Below are 17102 nucleotides of genomic sequence, written 5' to 3' on the forward strand. Positions count from 1 at the left end.
GATTTCTCTCTCCGATTACTAGCTACTAGTGTTCACAAATACTGACTGAACTGGGCACAGGAAGAACATACTGACTGAACTGTCCTGGGGCACAGGAAGAACATACTGATTGAACTGTCCTGGGGCACAGGAAGAACATACTGACTGAACTGTCCTGGAGCACAGGAAGAACATACTGACTGAACTGTCCTGGGGCACAGGAAGAACATACTGACTGAACTGTCCTGGAGCACAGGAAGAACATACTGACTGAACTGTCCTGGAGCACAGGAAGAACATACTGACTGAACTGTCCTGAGACACAGGGAGAACATACTGACTGAACTGTCCTGGGGCTCAGGAAGAACATACTGATTGAACTGTCCTGGGGCACAGGGAGAACATATTGAACTGTCCTGGGGCACAGGAAGAACATACTGACTGAACTGTCCTGGGGCACAGGAAGAACATACTGACTGAACTGTCCTGGGGCACAGGAAGAACATACTGACTGAACTGTCCTGAGACACAGGAAGAACATACTGACTGAACTGTCCTGGGACACAGGAAGAACATACTGACTGAACTGTCCTGAGACACAGGGAGAACATACTGACTGAACTGTCCTGGGGCACAGGAAGAACATACTGACTGAACTGTCCTGGAGCACAGGAAGAACATACTGACTGAACTGTCCTGGGGCAGAGGAAGAACATACTGACTGAACTGTCCTCAGGAAGAACATACTGACTGAACTGTCCTGGAGCACAGGAAGAACATACTGACTGAACTGTCCTGGAGCACAGGAAGAACATACTGACTGAACTGTCCTGGGACACAGGAAGAACATACTGACTGAACTGTCCTGGGACACAGGAAGAACATACTGACTGAACTGTCTTGGGACACAGGAAGAACATACTGACTGAACTGTCCTGGGGCACAGGAAGAACATACTGACTGAACTGTCCTGGGGCAGAGGAAGAACATACTGACTGAACTGTCCTGGGGCACAGGGAGAACATATTGAACTGTCCTGGGGCACAGGAAGAACATGGATTCAGGGTGATAGTGGCTCAGGAGGTAGAGCAGTCGTCTGGTAATCAGAAGGGTCTCGGTTGGCACCTTGCATGGTTGCCAATGTGAATGTGTGAGTGAATGAGTGAATGTGATCGAATGGGTGAACGTGAGGCATCAAGTTGTAAAGCGCTTTGGATAAAAAGCCGTTATATAAATGCTCCATTTTCCATTTCATTCTTAACATGGGTGTGATTCCCCTTGTACCGGTCAATAAACACAATGAATCAGTAACACCGTTATTAAAAGTGAATAAGTTAGTTTAATAACATTCTCTGACACAAACACAAGACAGCGTGGCTATATACATACAGTCTACAAAACATGCATCACACAGTGTGCCGGTGCCTTGTGTAACACTCATCCACTTCAAACAGAGACGCCACACAGCTGGGAGCAGAGGCCTACAGCCGAAGCAGTCGCGTCAGTGAGAGAGGGTTGGGAAACATCGAGGTCTCCAGTGATACCAAGCGGCAGAACTCCCCGGGCTGGAGGGCTCTGGCGCGTCTCTCCAGCTGTGCGTCTCTCTGAACCCCCCGGTCGCGCTCCCGTCTCTGCGTTTACAGGCTCCAGCTGGTCGCTCCGCAGCTCCGCCAGAAGCTTTTCTCCGTTTCACGCCTCGTTTTTTTTCCCCCGAGAAAGACCGTTTCGTTTTTTCATGTCGGTCGCGCCACCGAGACCGAGACATGAAAGTATAACACTTTTCCCCCGTCGATCGACACCACCGTTTCACGCCGATTCATCGCTGTTCACTGCCACACGACAGCCGGTTAACCCTTTACTATCACACATCCGCGGAGCTACTGATGCTAATGATGGAGCATCGCCGTCGGTTGTGTGATAGTAAAGGGCTAACCTTCTGTATTGTCACAGTGAAAGGGGTTAACCGGCTGTCGTGTGGCAGTGAAAGGGTTAAGAGAGAAGGAAACGGAGACGGTGGACTGAACACAGACTCACTGACCTACATACAGGACCCAGCGGTGTGTCGGGCAGCGGAGCCTCTACTGGGAGCAGCTGAGTCACCGCTCTGTGGAACTGGACCTGCAGTGTTGCTGCTTATGTAAACTGACCGAGTGAGGCCACGTCCCACGTCCTCCCTGTGAGAGCTTAGACCCGTCCTCCCTGTGAGAGCTTAGTCCTCCCTGTGAGAGCTTAGTCCTCCCTGTGAGAGCTTAGTCCTCAGTGTGAGAGCTTAGTCCTCAGTGAGAGAGCTTAGTCCTCAATGTGAGAGCTTAGTCCTCAGTGTGAGAGCTTAGTCCTCAGTGTGAGAGCTTAGTCCTCAGTGTGAGAGCTTAGTCCTCAGTGTGAGAGCTTAGTCCTCAGTGTGAGAGCTTAGTCCTCCCTGTGAGAGCTTAGTCCTCAGTGTGAGAGCTTAGTCCTCAGTGTGAGAGCTTAGTCCTCAGTGTGAGAGCTTAGTCCTCAGTGTGAGAGCTTAGTCCTCAGTGTGAGAGCTTAGTCCTCAGTGTGAGAGCTTAGTCCTCCCTGTGAGAGCTTAGTCCTCAGTGTGAGAGCTTAGTCCTCAGTGTGAGAGCTTAGTCCTCAGTGTGAGAGCTTAGTCCTCAGTGTGAGAGCTTAGTCCTCAGTGTGAGAGCTTAGTCCTCAGTGTGAGAGCTTAGTCCTCAGTGAGAGAGCTTAGTCCTCAGTGAGAGAGCTTAGTCCTCAGTGTGAGAGCTTAGTCCTCAGTGAGAGAGCTTAGTCCTCAGTGAGAGAGCTTAGTCCTCAGTGTGAGAGCTTAGTCCTCCCTGTGAGAGCTTAGTCCTCAGTGTGAGAGCTTAGTCCTCAGTGTGAGAGCTTAGTCCTCAGTGTGAGAGCTTAGTCCTCAGTGTGAGAGCTTAGTCCTCAGTGTGAGAGCTTAGTCCTCAGTGTGAGAGCTTAGTCCTCAGTGAGAGAGCTTAGTCCTCAGTGAGAGAGCTTAGTCCTCAGTGTGAGAGCTTAGTCCTCAGTGAGAGAGCTTAGTCCTCAGTGAGAGAGCTTAGTCCTCAGTGTGAGAGCTTAGTCCTCAGTGTGAGAGCTTAGTCCTCAGTGAGAGAGCTTAGTCCTCAGTGTGAGAGCTTAGTCCTCCGTGTGAGAGCTTAGTCCTCAGTGTGAGAGCTTAGTCCTCAGTGTGAGAGCTTAGTCCTCAGTGTGAGAGCTTAGTCCTCCGTGTGAGAGCTTAGTCCTCAGTGTGAGAGCTTAGTCCTCAGTGTGAGAGCTTCGTCCTCAGTGTGAGAGCTTAGTCCTCAGTGTGAGAGCTTCGTCCTCAGTGTGAGAGCTTCGTCCTCAGTGTGAGAGCTTAGTCCGCGTTCACGTTACGTGGGAAGAAGCGGAAGAACCAGAGGACATCTCGTTGCTACAACTAGGAAGCCTTCACGCGTTGACTCGATGCATCGCCCACATCCATACTTCCGCAATTCGTGACGTGAAGTGGGAGATATCGGGGTCTAAAAAAAAAATCCCATATGTCCTAGTAGGAATTACCACTAGGAGGCTGACGTGAATGGTTTTTCCCAGTCGGAAGCTGGTTCTTCCGCTTCTTCCCACGTAACGTGAACGCGGCATTAGTCCTGTCCTCCCTGACCTGGTGTACCCCCCTGACCCCTGACCTGGTGTACCCCCCTGACCCCTGACCTGGTGTACCCCCCCCCCCTACTGCAGACCATGGGACATCTAATCTATCTATCTACAAAAAGCCTTGTTTGACAGACTGACAACCACCCATCTACATGGATGAGTCTATGCTGTTTAGGAGACGTGGTCTCCAGCTGCTCCTCGTCCAAACATCACCTCTGGACTCAGGATGTTGTCTGTTACACTGCGTCCAGCTGGGGACGCCTTCCTAGAAGCATCGTTAGTGTTAGGAAGACACAGCTAGTTAAAGACACAGCTAGTTAAAGACACAGCTAGTTAAAGACACGTGTCCCGAGGACACAGCTAGTTAAAGTTCCTAATGGTAACCAGCAAGGTTCTAACCGGCTCTAATCCAGAGAGCCACACACTGCCTTAATAAACCTGAGCTGTTTGATGACCTCATATCAAAATGGATGGTCGTCAATCAAAAATAAGGCCCGCCCCCTTCTCTTTCTAATGCTTTAATCCCCGACAGGTTGATGATGTCATTCAACATTAGTGACGCTTAAAGTGTCCATAATGTCATAACCACCATAATGTCCTGTAGCACAGCGCAGGTGTCTCTCTCTCTGTCTCTCTCTCTCTCTCTCTCTCTCCCCCCCCTCTCTCTCTCTCCTCTCTCCTCTCTCGCTCTCTCTCTCTCTCTCAGGACGAGGCAGTTCCCGCTCTCATGATCTTAAAGAGACCGTTGATGTTGTTGCTCTTGATGGCATCTCGACACGCTGCTATCACCTGGTTCTTAGGCTTCCCCACTGAGAGAGAGAGAGAGAGAGAGAGAGAGAGAGGAGAGAGAGAGAGAGAGAGAGCGAGAGAGAGAGGGGGGGGGGAGAGGAGAGAGAGAGAGACAGAGCGGAGAGAGAGAGAGAGAGAGGGGGGGAGAGGGAGAGAGACAGAGACAGAGACAGAGAGATAGAGAGAGAGAGAGGGGGGGAGAGAGAGAGAGAGAGAGAGAGAGAGAGAGAGAGAGAGAGAGAGAGAGAGAGAGAGAGAGAGAGAGAGAGAGAGAGAGAGAGAGAGAGAGAGAGAGAGAGAGAGAGAGAGAGAGAGAGAGAGAGAGAGAGAGAGAGAGGGGGGGGGGGGAGAGGGAGAGGGAGAGAGACAGAGAGGGAGAGAGAGAGAGAGAGAGAGAGAGAGAGAGAGAGAGAGGGGGGAGAGGGAGAGAGACAGAGAGGGAGAGAGAGAGAGAGAGAGAGAGAGAGAGAGAGAGAGAGAGAGAGAGAGAGGGAGAGAGAAACATGTAATATAGAACGAGGTCATAAGCAGAGAAAAGTATATTAACACTTTGAGTGCCAGCCACGGCATAATTCGTTAGTTCATGCCAACCGTTGAGTGCCAGCCGACGAGATATCTCGTTTTTAATCGTTATTTTTTTTATTAGCAATTTCCATTCATATTTCATCAATCTAGCCTCACGTTACCAGTGGGGATCTGTCTGAACCTTAATTGGGAAAATACCGCCCCCTATCGTCTCCCGGATGGTACTGCACCAGGGCTGTACGTTAACTTTTTTTGCACATAGCACTGGTGCTACAGAGGTTGATAGTTTTGTAGCACTGGCCAAAATCTTGTAGCACAAGTATAAAACGTGTTATATTTGTAACAGTCACAAATGTGCCTATTGTATTTGTGTTATTTAGTTGCAGTCAGGGAACAAACTTAACTTTTTGACTTACCAGCCATTTGGCTGGTAGATTTAAAAAAGGCAGATTTTTTACCAGCCAAAAATTATAAATAGCTTTTTAGTATATCGCCATCTGTTATTATTACTATAATACTCTCATATGCTATTTTCAATTAATATCATAAACAACATAAGGAATATTAGCATAATTTTGAGTGGACTGAAGGAATGAGTCAGCGTTAATAGTTTTAAATGCAAATAATTTATTGAAACATAGAAGTGGGGTCGGTTGGGACACACACACACACACACACACAATGGGGGACCCTGATGTAAACAAGACGAAAGTCTTTCTCTGGTCTGCATCCCCTTAACAATTGTGTGTATTGAGCCGTACTGTATTGTACCATTCTGCAATCTGTTAATAAAGTTTTCATTCATTCACACTGTTTCAACTCACCACCCCCGCATCATATTGTAGTCTAGTCCTGTCTTCAAACTTCCACTCCTCTCGACACACACACACACCCTTTCCCCAGTCCACACTGTCTCTAATTCTCTATGGCTCTGCCTCTGATCAGGATTAGCTTGTTAGCTTATGCTAATGTAACGTTCATTTCAGGCGATGTGGGCATAAAGGAATGGCGACGATGCAAAGCGTGTTAGATGCATTTGACCCGTTGTGAGAAAAAAAAACACCACAGACTTATTTCGGATCGCAAAATAGCCGCAGTCTGCTGTGCAGCTCCGCTCCGCTCGGCTGAGAGCAGAAGGCAGAAGCACGGTCTGGGGCGGATATGACATCACGGAGTTGCTATGGGTTTTTTCAAATAAGAGTATCATATGAACCTGACTGTTGCTAGCTGCCGGAGCCAGATATATCATGACTGGAACTGCGCTTAGGCGGAAATGAGACCTGTGACAGGATTTTCAAAATAAGAGTATCAATATGAACCGAATGCCTATCGCACCAGTGCTACTGAATTAATCCATTCATCGCACAGACCGCTGTTGCTGTAGCACGTGCGATATATATGTCGCACTGTACAGCCCTGTACTGCACCCATTTGGATTGGAAAAAAAGAGTCCGGAATCCACATTTTACTTCTCAGGCAAGTAACCCGAGCCGATGGGACTCATTGTGGACCATCAGAACAGCGTGGAATATATATTTCCAGTACCCAGCGTTGGATCAATAAACGCGATCGATATTTGGAATGGCGATCAGGAATTGGAATAATCTTTTTGGAGAACATCTGATCTGAGGTAAGGAATCTATTTGACCAGTATTGGGATAATCAGAGCTATTTTCACCTATATATCAGCGTGTGCCATATGTGTGTATGTGTGTGTGTGCGATCAGGAAATAAGATAATCGATTTTTCAGCCCGCTTCTATAGCGTGCATAAGTACACATATACTATCGATAATCTAGCGTTTATTTGAAAACGATTCATAAATAGGCCGAAAAATTACAATGTGTTTTGTGTATTCCAGTGTATTCCAGTAAAGGGCGTTTATCACAGAATCTTCTGAAATCTTCTGGAAGTTTCAAGAAACAAGCGTTTTTCAAAATGGTATAAAACGGAAATGAACCGATTAAAAAACAATCCGTTTCGACAATGTTGACTGCAAACAAGTCATTGATAAGCGACGGCCATATTAGATACATAGCCATAATTTAAGATCTAGTTTATGCGTTTGCAAATACGAGAGCTCTATCATTGAAGTGGGTGGTGGCATTCAACGGGGTAAATAGGAAACTGAGGCCGGCACTCAAAGTGTTAACTATTATGTAATTATGCAATAATGTAGGATGTGAACAATGCACACACACACACACACACACACACACACACACACAGAGGGGCCTACCTCGAAGACGACCAGCTCTCTGGATGGCCTGGTTGACAGACTTGAGGCAGACTAGCAAGGCATTGTGGTTGTTGGAGCGAATCTTATACTCATTAATCAAGTCTCTGTTGAGATCATACAACTCTCTGTAACGTTTCTTCATAGTCCTCCTAGAGAGAGAGAGAGAGAGAGAGAGAGCGAGAGAGGGGGGGGGGAGACAGAGAGAGAGAGGGAGAGAGAGAGACAGAGAGGGGAGAGAGAGACAGAGAGAGAGAGGGATAGAGAGAGAGACAGAGAGAGAGAGAGAGAGAGACAGAGAGAGAGAGGGAGAGAGGTAGAGAGAGAGAGGTAGAGAGGAGAAAGAGGTAGAAAGAGAGGAGAGACAGAGGTAGAGAGAGAGAGGGAGAGAGGTAGAGCAAGAGGTAGAGAGAGAGACAGACAGAGAGAGTGGTAGAGGTAGAGAGAGAGAGGTAGAGAGAGAGAGACAACCAAATAAATAAAAACAAAAGCAAATTATACCGTTTCGTTGACTTCCAAAAAGCATTCGACTCAATTTGGCACGAGGGTCTGCTGTACAAGCTGTTAGAAAGTCAATGTACATGGCGGCTAGGTGGCGCAGTGGGCAAGGCGCTCGCCACCAACGCAGGAGATGCTGGGTTCGAGCCCAGCTCTCGGCGTTGCTACCAGCTTGGCTGGTCGTTCATACTAATACAATTGGCAGTATTAGTGGGTGGGAAGCTGATGGGTGGGGATCGGACGTTGTGGACAGCGACTCCTACAGGTCGGTTGGTGCGCCTGCGCAGTAGAGTCAGGAAGCGACGAGGGCAGCATGTCCAGGGATTAAAGCAAAAATAATTCTCCTGACTGAACTTTTTTTCTGGCCAAGTCATATTCTTATTTTAACCTCCACTGTATTTTTCTTTTAATAGCGTTAGCGTTTTAAGGGAGCCTACTGTCCTGACTGTGACTATAGACCCTACTGTTGTGGTTGTTGTGCCAGGCAGGGAGGCTGTGTGCTGGACAGTCTCCTCCCCACCGTTTGTATATATTTTTTTACCACCCACTCACCCCCTCCTAATGTACAGTCTCCTCCTCATCATATGTATAGGATCTCTGGGTAACAGTACTGTATATTTGCATATCGTATATGTGACAAATGTAACAGTACTATTACTATATACCTGTAAGGCATGTATGTCCCTATGTCATAATGTCATGTATGTTGTGTATGTCATAAATGTCACTATGAATTGAAAATGGGGGACCCTGCTGTAAACAAGACAAACGCCTTTCTCTGGTCTGCATCCCCTTAACAATTGTGTGTATTGCTACTGGATTTACAAGATCCAGAGTGAATGAATGAATGAAAACTTTATTTAATACACGAGACCCTCTTCTTGGGACCAAGTAAGGTTTTGTCGATAATCCAATGTACAGTTACACCCCCCCCCCATCCCACCCACCTCCAATGTACAGTTTCTTCGTCAAATGTATATACTCTTTTTAGACTATTTTTGTATCACAAACAATAGGCTACTGTATTTGTAAATCTGGTATGTCATAAATGTATAGATTTAGCAGTATTGTATTATATTCCAAATAAAATAAGTCCCGAGTCCGTGCTGCTCCCATTGCAAACAGCGGGGCTGGATGCTGGATTTTGCTAGAAGCATATGTAGCTGCAGAGCCGCAGAGCCGCAGAGCCAGCGGCGCTTTCAGGTCTGGTCACAGCTTTCAGCCGTTGGGTGGGGGGGCGCTGTTGAGCGGGCCTGTGACCAGACCTGAAAGCGCCGCTGGCTCTGCGGCTCTGCAGCTGCATGCTATTCGCAAATCCACTGCTGCTGCCGTCCTCCCGCTGCAGCCGTCGTTATCATAACACTACACGCATATCATAATGTTTACAGCAAACTGTAGTTGATCACCAGGTATGTTTTATTAACGTAGAATAATTCATATAAGAAAAACGATAGGGACATCTCTTACCTTTCTCCACTGGTTAAAAATGCCAGGAACTGAAATTGAAACTTGCTGTGCGCCGCGGTGATATGTGTTTATTATGAAATGACAATTGCGTGTTGACACGCCCACTGCGCGAAGCCTCCTAAATAACTTTTTCCAGTTTGCACATATCTATTATCTATGACTAATTCTATCTATTTTTAGGGGCAAATGCGATTGAAATAGTCGCGCTGTGGTTACATGACGTCATTGCTATTTTAGAGCTGCTCTACCGGTTACACGGTATAGTCAAAATCCATACCGTAGAGCAAATTAATACCGTTTATACCGTATACCGTTTATACCGTCCACCCCTAATAGCAATAGTAATATATATGTTTCTTTAGACTAGAATAAGTCAAATGAACTTACGGTCTCGTAAAAGTTGCCGCATGTTGTTGATGAGTCAAGTTTACTCGCGAGTAGAGCTAGACGCTAGAGAGCAATGGCGGAGTTTCAGAAAAACCAGCGGAGGCGGTGAAAGGGCTGTAAACTCAGAACAATCTCGCCTTCTGGTTGGTTGCATTTGCCTGAGAATTTGCCGATTGCTCGCAAATGACTGCTTGGTGCGGCCGCAGTAGAGGAAAAAAAGGATATTTGATGCCTCTGATTTGGAATCTCCAAATCAAATGGACGGATATCCGTCCCAAGATGGAACGCTTTAATGCCTGCATGTCTCTCCCACGAAGACCCTTGCCGCTGAGAGATTGCGCTGTGCAGGTGAAAAGATGCGACGGCTGCTTCCTCGAGTACCGGAGGGGACACGTGATGCAAGGCTTCGTCCACATTGCAGCCGGCCTGTGGGAGGCATGGCCTAACAACGTTCGAGACAGGTTGGGTAGAATTGGACGATACGAAATTGGGATGGGAGAAAAATAGAAAATGGGAGAAAAAGTAGATAAAAAAAAGAAAGTCAATGTACACCAACAACACATGTGCTGTGAGGTTTGAGGAAAAACACACAGACTTCTTTCCTCAACGCCGTGGGGTTAGACAGGGGTGCAGTTTGAGTCCAACCCTCTTCAACATATACATCAATGAACTGGCAAAAACATTGGACCAAGCTGCAGCACCTGGCATCCCCCTAGCAAACACAGAAGTCAAATGCCTACTGTTTGCAGATGACCTGGTGCTGCTGTCCCCAACAAAAGAAGGGCTACAGCAGAACCTTGATCTTCTGCACAAATTCTCCCAGACAGTGACAGTAAATCTAACCAAAACTAAAGTTATGATATTCCAAAAAAGACCCAGCCTACAACAACACAAACACAAATTCCTCAGCATTTTCCAAAAACCGTATCCCTCCTCCTCCTCACTCCACCTCCCTCCTCACCCCTCCTCCCTCCCATCTCCCCTCCTCCTCCTCACTCCACCTCCTCACTCCTCCCTCCTCCCTCCTCACTCCACCTCCTCACTCCTCCCTCCTCACTCATCCTCCTCACTCCTCCTCCCTCCTCCTCACCCCTCCTCCCTGTCTCTGCAGAAGACTTTGCCACCTTCTTTGAGAAATAATCTTCTTCTCCAACCCCACCCACTCCAAGGCCTGGAGCAGGAAGCTCCTCTTTCGCTCTCATCACAGATGCCGATGTTCTGACACCGGTGACGTTTGAACCGTCCCACAACATGCCAGCTGGACCAGATACCTCCCCCTCCTGAGTCCAGACCATAACACCAGACATCCTCCCATTCCTGACTGCAACCACTAACTCCTCTCTCAACTCTGGGCTGGTTCCCACCTCCCTAAAACAAGCCAGAGTCACACCGCTCATCAAAAAACCAACCCTGAACCACAGTCACAGAGAACTATGGCCCGTCTCTCTCATCTCCTTCCTCTCTAGATCACTGTATGAAGCTCTGCTCCCTCCGGGGCAGCAATACAGTGATGTATTCAACTAAACACGTCACCACCTTGTCTCTGCAACATCAGATATGATGCTGTTTCTTACATTACGACAAGGAATAACATACAGCACTGTGTGTTTAGCATCGCCTCAGAGCTCAGTGTGTTGATGTGACGTGTTACTAATGTAGCTGTAAACAGAGCGGAGAAACAGTCAGAAACTAGACATCAGAGAGGATAAACAGTCAGAAACTAGACGTCAGAGAGGAGAAACAGTCAGAAACTAGACGTCAGAGAGGAGGTGGAGAAACAGTCAGAAACTAGACGTCAGAGAGGAGGTGGAGAAACAGTCAGAAACTAGCCGTCAGAGAGGAGGTGGAGAAACAGTCAGAAACTAGACGTCAGAGAGGAGGTGGAGAAACAGTCAGAAACTAGCCGTCAGAGAGGAGGTGGAGAAACAGTCAGAAACTAGACGTCAGAGAGGAGGTGGAGAAACAGTCAGAAACTAGATGTCAGAGAAGAGGAGAAACAGTCAGAAACTAGACGTCAGAGAGGAGGTGGAGAAACAGTCAGAAACTAGACATCAGAGAGGAGGAGGAGAAACAGTCAGAAACTAGACGTCAGAGAGGAGGTGGAGAAACAGTCAGAAACTAGACGTCAGAGAGGAGAAACAGTCAGAAACTAGACGTCAGAGAGGAGGTGGAGAAACAGTCAGAAACTAGACGTCAGAGAGGAGGTGGAGAAACAGTCAGAAACTAGACGTCAGAGAGGAGGTGGAGAAACAGTCAGAAACTAGACGTCAGAGAGGAGGTGGAGAAACAGTCAGAAACTAGACGTCAGAGAGGAGAAACAGTCAGAAACTAGACGTCAGAGAGGAGGTGGAGAAACAGTCAGAAACTAGACGTCAGAGAGGAGAAACAGTCAGAAACTAGACGTCAGAGAGAGGAGGAGGAGAAACAGTCAGAAACTAGACGTCAGAGAGGAGGTGGAGAAACAGTCAGAAACTAGACGTCAGAGAGGAGGTGGAGAAACAGTCAGAAACTAGACGTCAGAGAGGAGGTGGAGAAACAGTCAGAAACTAGACGTCAGAGAGGAGGTGGAGAAACAGTCAGAAACTAGACGTCAGAGAGGAGGAGAAACAGTCAGAAACTAGACGTCAGAGAAGAGAAGAAACAGTCAGAAACTAGACGTCAGAGAGGAGGTGGAGAAACAGTCAGAAACTAGACGTCAGAGAGGAGGAGAAACAGTCAGAAACTAGACGTCAGAGAAGAGAAGAAACAGTCAGAAACTAGACGTCAGAGAGGAGGTGGAGAAACAGTCAGAAACTAGACATCAGAGAGGAGGTGGAGAAACAGTCAGAAACTAGACGTCAGAGAGGAGGTGGAGAAACAGTCAGAAACTAGACGTCAGAGAGGAGGTGGAGAAACAGTCAGAAACTAGACGTCAGAGAGGAGGTGGAGAAACAGTCAGAAACTAGACGTCAGAGAGGAGGTGGAGAAACAGTCAGAAACTAGGCGACAGAGAGGAGGTGGAGAAACAGTCAGAAACTAGACGTCAGAGAGGAGGTGGAGAAACAGTCAGAAACTAGACGTCAGAGAGGAGGTGGAGAAACAGTCAGAAACTAGACGTCAGAGAGGAGAAACAGTCAGAAACTAGACATCAGAGATGAGGTGGAGAAACAGTCAGAAACTAGACGTCAGAGAGGAGGTGGAGAAACAGTCAGAAACTAGACATCAGAGAGGAGGTGGAGAAACAGTCAGAAACTAGACGTCAGAGGAGAAACAGTCATAAACTAGACGTCAGAGAGGAGGTGGAGAAACAGTCAGAAACTAGACGTCAGAGAGGAGAAACAGTCAGAAACTAGACGTCAGAGAGAGGAGGTGGAGAAACAGTCAGAAACTAGACGTCAGAGAGGAGGCGGAGAAACAGTCAGAAACTAGACGTCAGAGAGGAGGTGGAGAAACAGTCAGAAACTAGACGTCAGAGAGGAGGTGGAGAAACAGTCAGAAACTAGATGTCAGAGAGGAGGTGGAGAAACAGTCAGAAACTAGACGTCAGAGAGGAGGTGGAGAAACAGTCAGAAACTAGACATCAGAGAGGAGGAGGAGAAACAGTCAGAAACTAGACGTCAGAGAGGAGGTGGAGAAACAGTCAGAAACTAGACGTCAGATAGGAGGTGGAGAAACAGTCAGAAACTAGACGTCAGAGAGGAGGTGGAGAAACAGTCAGAAACTAGACGTCAGAGAGGAGGTGGAGAAACAGTCAGAAACTAGACGTCAGAGAGGAGGTGGAGAAACAGTCAGAAACTAGACGTCAGAGGAGAAACAGTCAGAAACTAGACGTCAGAGAGGAGGTGGGGAAACAGTCAGAAACTAGACGTCAGAGAGGAGGTGGAGAAACAGTCAGAAACTAGACATCAGAGAGGAGGTGGAGAAACAGTCAGAAACTAGACGTCAGAGGAGAAACAGTCAGAAACTAGACGTCAGAGAGGAGGTGGAGAAACAGTCAGAAACTAGACGTCAGAGAGGAGGTGGAGAAACAGTCAGAAACTAGACGTCAGAGAGGAGGTGGAGAAACAGTCAGAAACTAGACGTCAGAGAGGAGGTGGAGAAACAGTCAGAAACTAGACGTCAGAGAGGAGGTGGAGAAACAGTCAGAAACTAGACGTCAGAGAGAGGAGGAGGAGAAACAGTCAGAAACTAGACGTCAGAGAGGAGGTGGAGAAACAGTCAGAAACTAGACGTCAGAGAGGAGGTGGAGAAACAGTCAGAAACTAGACGTCAGAGAGGAGAAACAGTCAGAAACTAGACGTCAGAGAGAGGAGGAGGAGAAACAGTCAGAAACTAGACGTCAGAGAGGAGGTGGAGAAACAGTCAGAAACTAGACGTCAGAGAGAGGAGGAGGAGAAACAGTCAGAAACTAGACGTCAGAGAGGAGGTGGAGAAACAGTCAGAAACTAGACGTCAGAGAGGAGAAACAGTCAGAAACTAGACGTCAGAGAGGAGGTGGAGAAACAGTCAGAAACTAGACGTCAGAGAGGAGGAGGAGAAACAGTCAGAAACTAGACATCAGAGCGGAGGTGGAGAAACAGTCAGAAACTAGACGTCAGAGAGGAGGTGGAGAAACAGTCAGAAACTAGACGTCAGAGAGGAGGTGGAGAAACAGTCAGAAACTAGACGTCAGAGAGGAGGTGGAGAAACAGTCAAAAACTAGACGTCAGAGAGGAGAAACAGTCAGAAACTAGACGTCAGAGAGGAGAAACAGTCAGAAACTAGACGTCAGAGAGGAGGTGGAGAAACAGTCAGAAACTAGACGTCAGAGAGGAGGAGGAGAAACAGTCAGAAACTAGACATCAGAGCGGAGGTGGAGAAACAGTCAGAAACTAGACGTCAGAGGAGAAACAGTCAGAAACTAGACGTCAGAGAGGAGGTGGAGAAACAGTCAGAAACTAAACGTCAGAGGAGAAACAGTCAGAAACTAGACGTCAGAGAAGAGGAGAAACAGTCAGAAACTAGACGTCAGAGAAGAGAAGAAATAGTCAGAAACTAGATGTCAGAGAGGAGAAACAGTCAGAAACTAGACGTCAGAGAGGAGGTGGAGAAACAGTCAGAATTCAGACTTTAGAGAGGAGGTGGAGAAACAGTCAGAAACTAGACGTCAGAGAGGAGGTGGAGAAACAGTCAGAAACTAGACGTCAGAGAGGAGGTGGAGAAACAGTCAGAAACTAGACGTCAGAGAAGAGAAGAAACAGTCAGAAACTAGACGTCAGAGAGGAGGTGGAGAAACAGTCAGAAACTAGACGTTAGAGAGGAGAAACAGTCAGAAACTAGACGTCAGAGAGGAGGAGGAGAAACAGTCAGATACTAGACGTCAGAGAGGAGGTGGAGAAACAGTCAGAAACTAGACGTCAGAGGAGAGGAGAAACAGTCAGAAACTAGACGTCAGAGAAGAGAAGAAACAGTCAGAAACTAGACGTCAGAGTGGAGGTGGAGAAACAGTCAGAAACTAGATGTCAGAGAGGAGAAACAGTCAGAAACTAGACGTCAGAGAAGAGGAGAAACAGTCAGAAACTAGACGTCAGAGAAGAGGAGAAACAGTCAGAAACTAGACGTCAGAGAGGAGGTGGAGAAACAGTCATAAACTAGACGTCAGAGAGGAGGTGGAGAAACAGTCAGAAACTAGGCGACAGAGAGGAGGTGGAGAAACAGTCAGAAACTAGACGTCAGAGAGGAGGTGGAGAAACAGTCAGAAACTAGACGTCAGAGAGGAGGTGGAGAAACAGTCAGAAACTAGACGTCAGAGAGGAGGTGGAGAAACAGTCAGAAACTAGACGTCAGAGAGGTGGAGAAACAGTCAGAAACTAGACGTCAGAGAGGAGGTGGAGAAACAGTCAGAAACTAGACGTCAGAGAGGAGAAACAGTCAGAAACTAGACGTCAGAGAGGAGAAACAGTCAGAAACTAGACGTCAGAGAGGAGAAACAGTCAGAAACTAGACGTCAGAGAGGAGGTGGAGAAACAGTCAGAAACTAGACGTCAGATAGGAGGTGGAGAAACAGTCAGAAACTAGACGTCAGAGAGGAGGTGGAGAAACAGTCAGAAACTAGACGTCAGAGAGGAGGTGGAGAAACAGTCAGAAACTAGACGTCAGAGAGGAGGTGGAGAAACAGTCAGAAACTAGACGTCAGAGGAGAAACAGTCAGAAACTAGACGTCAGAGAGGAGGTGGGGAAACAGTCAGAAACTAGACGTCAGAGAGGAGGTGGAGAAACAGTCAGAAACTAGACATCAGAGAGGAGGTGGAGAAACAGTCAGAAACTAGACGTCAGAGGAGAAACAGTCAGAAACTAGACGTCAGAGAGGAGGTGGAGAAACAGTCAGAAACTAGACGTCAGAGAGGAGGTGGAGAAACAGTCAGAAACTAGACGTCAGAGAGGAGGTGGAGAAACAGTCAGAAACTAGACGTCAGAGAGGAGGTGGAGAAACAGTCAGAAACTAGACGTCAGAGAGGAGGTGGAGAAACAGTCAGAAACTAGACGTCAGAGAGAGGAGGAGGAGAAACAGTCAGAAACTAGACGTCAGAGAGGAGGTGGAGAAACAGTCAGAAACTAGACGTCAGAGAGGAGGTGGAGAAACAGTCAGAAACTAGACGTCAGAGAGGAGAAACAGTCAGAAACTAGACGGCAGAGAGAGGAGGAGGAGAAACAGTCAGAAACTAGACGTCAGAGAGGAGGTGGAGAAACAGTCAGAAACTAGACGTCAGAGAGGAGGTGGAGAAACAGTCAGAAACTAGGGGACAGAGAGGAGGTGGAGAAACAGTCAGAAACTAGACGTCAGAGAGGAGGTGGAGAAACAGTCAGAAACTAGACGTCAGAGAGGAGGTGGAGAAACAGTCAGAAACTAGACGTCAGAGAGGAGGTGGAGAAACAGTCAGAAACTAGACGTCAGAGAGGAGGTGGAGAAACAGTCAGAAACTAGACGTCAGAGAGGAGGTGGAGAAACAGTCAAAAACTAGACGTCAGAGAGGAGAAACAGTCAGAAACTAGACGTCAGAGAGGAGAAACAGTCAGAAACTAGACGTCAGAGAGGAGGTGGAGAAACAGTCAGAAACTAGACGTCAGAGAGGAGGAGGAGAAACAGTCAGAAACTAGACATCAGAGCGGAGGTGGAGAAACAGTCAGAAACTAGACGTCAGAGAGGAGGTGGAGAAACAGTCAGAAACTAGACGTCAGAGAGGAGGTGGAGAAACAGTCAGAAACTAGACGTCAGAGAGGAGGTGGAGAAACAGTCAGAAACTAGACGTCAGAGGTGGAGAAACAGTCAAAAACTAGACGTCAGAGAGGAGAAACAGTCAGAAACTAGACGTCAGAGAGGAGAAACAGTCAGAAACTAGACGTCAGAGAGGAGGTGGAGAAACAGTCAGAAACTAGACGTCAGAGAGGAGGAGGAGAAACAGTCAGAAACTAGACATCAGAGCGGAGGTGGAGAAACAGTCAGAAACTAGACGTCAGAGAGGAGAAACAGTCAGAAACTAGACGTCAGAGAGGAGGTGGAGAAACAGTCAGAAACTAAACGTCAGAGGAGAAACAGTCAGAAACTAGACGTCAGAGAAGAGGAGAAACAGTCAGA

General features: G+C 47.5%; 1 protein-coding gene across 1 annotated transcript in view; it reads right to left on the bottom strand.

Annotated features, from left to right (window-relative positions):
• Positions 1–4292: 4292 nt before the first annotated feature.
• The window catches only part of bbs2 (Bardet-Biedl syndrome 2), a 209347-nt gene continuing 196537 nt past the window's right edge, over positions 4293–17102 (bottom strand). Inside the window, 2 exon segments of the mRNA XM_084316368.1 lie at positions 4293–4415; positions 7160–7308. Of these exon segments, the coding sequence (XP_084172494.1) occupies positions 4309–4415; positions 7160–7308 (256 nt within the window). The 3' untranslated portion in view covers positions 4293–4308.

The sequence above is a fragment of the Notolepis coatsorum genome (genome assembly GCF_963971535.1).
Source record: "Notolepis coatsorum genome assembly, chromosome: 6".
NCBI lineage: Eukaryota > Metazoa > Chordata > Actinopteri > Aulopiformes > Paralepididae > Notolepis > Notolepis coatsorum.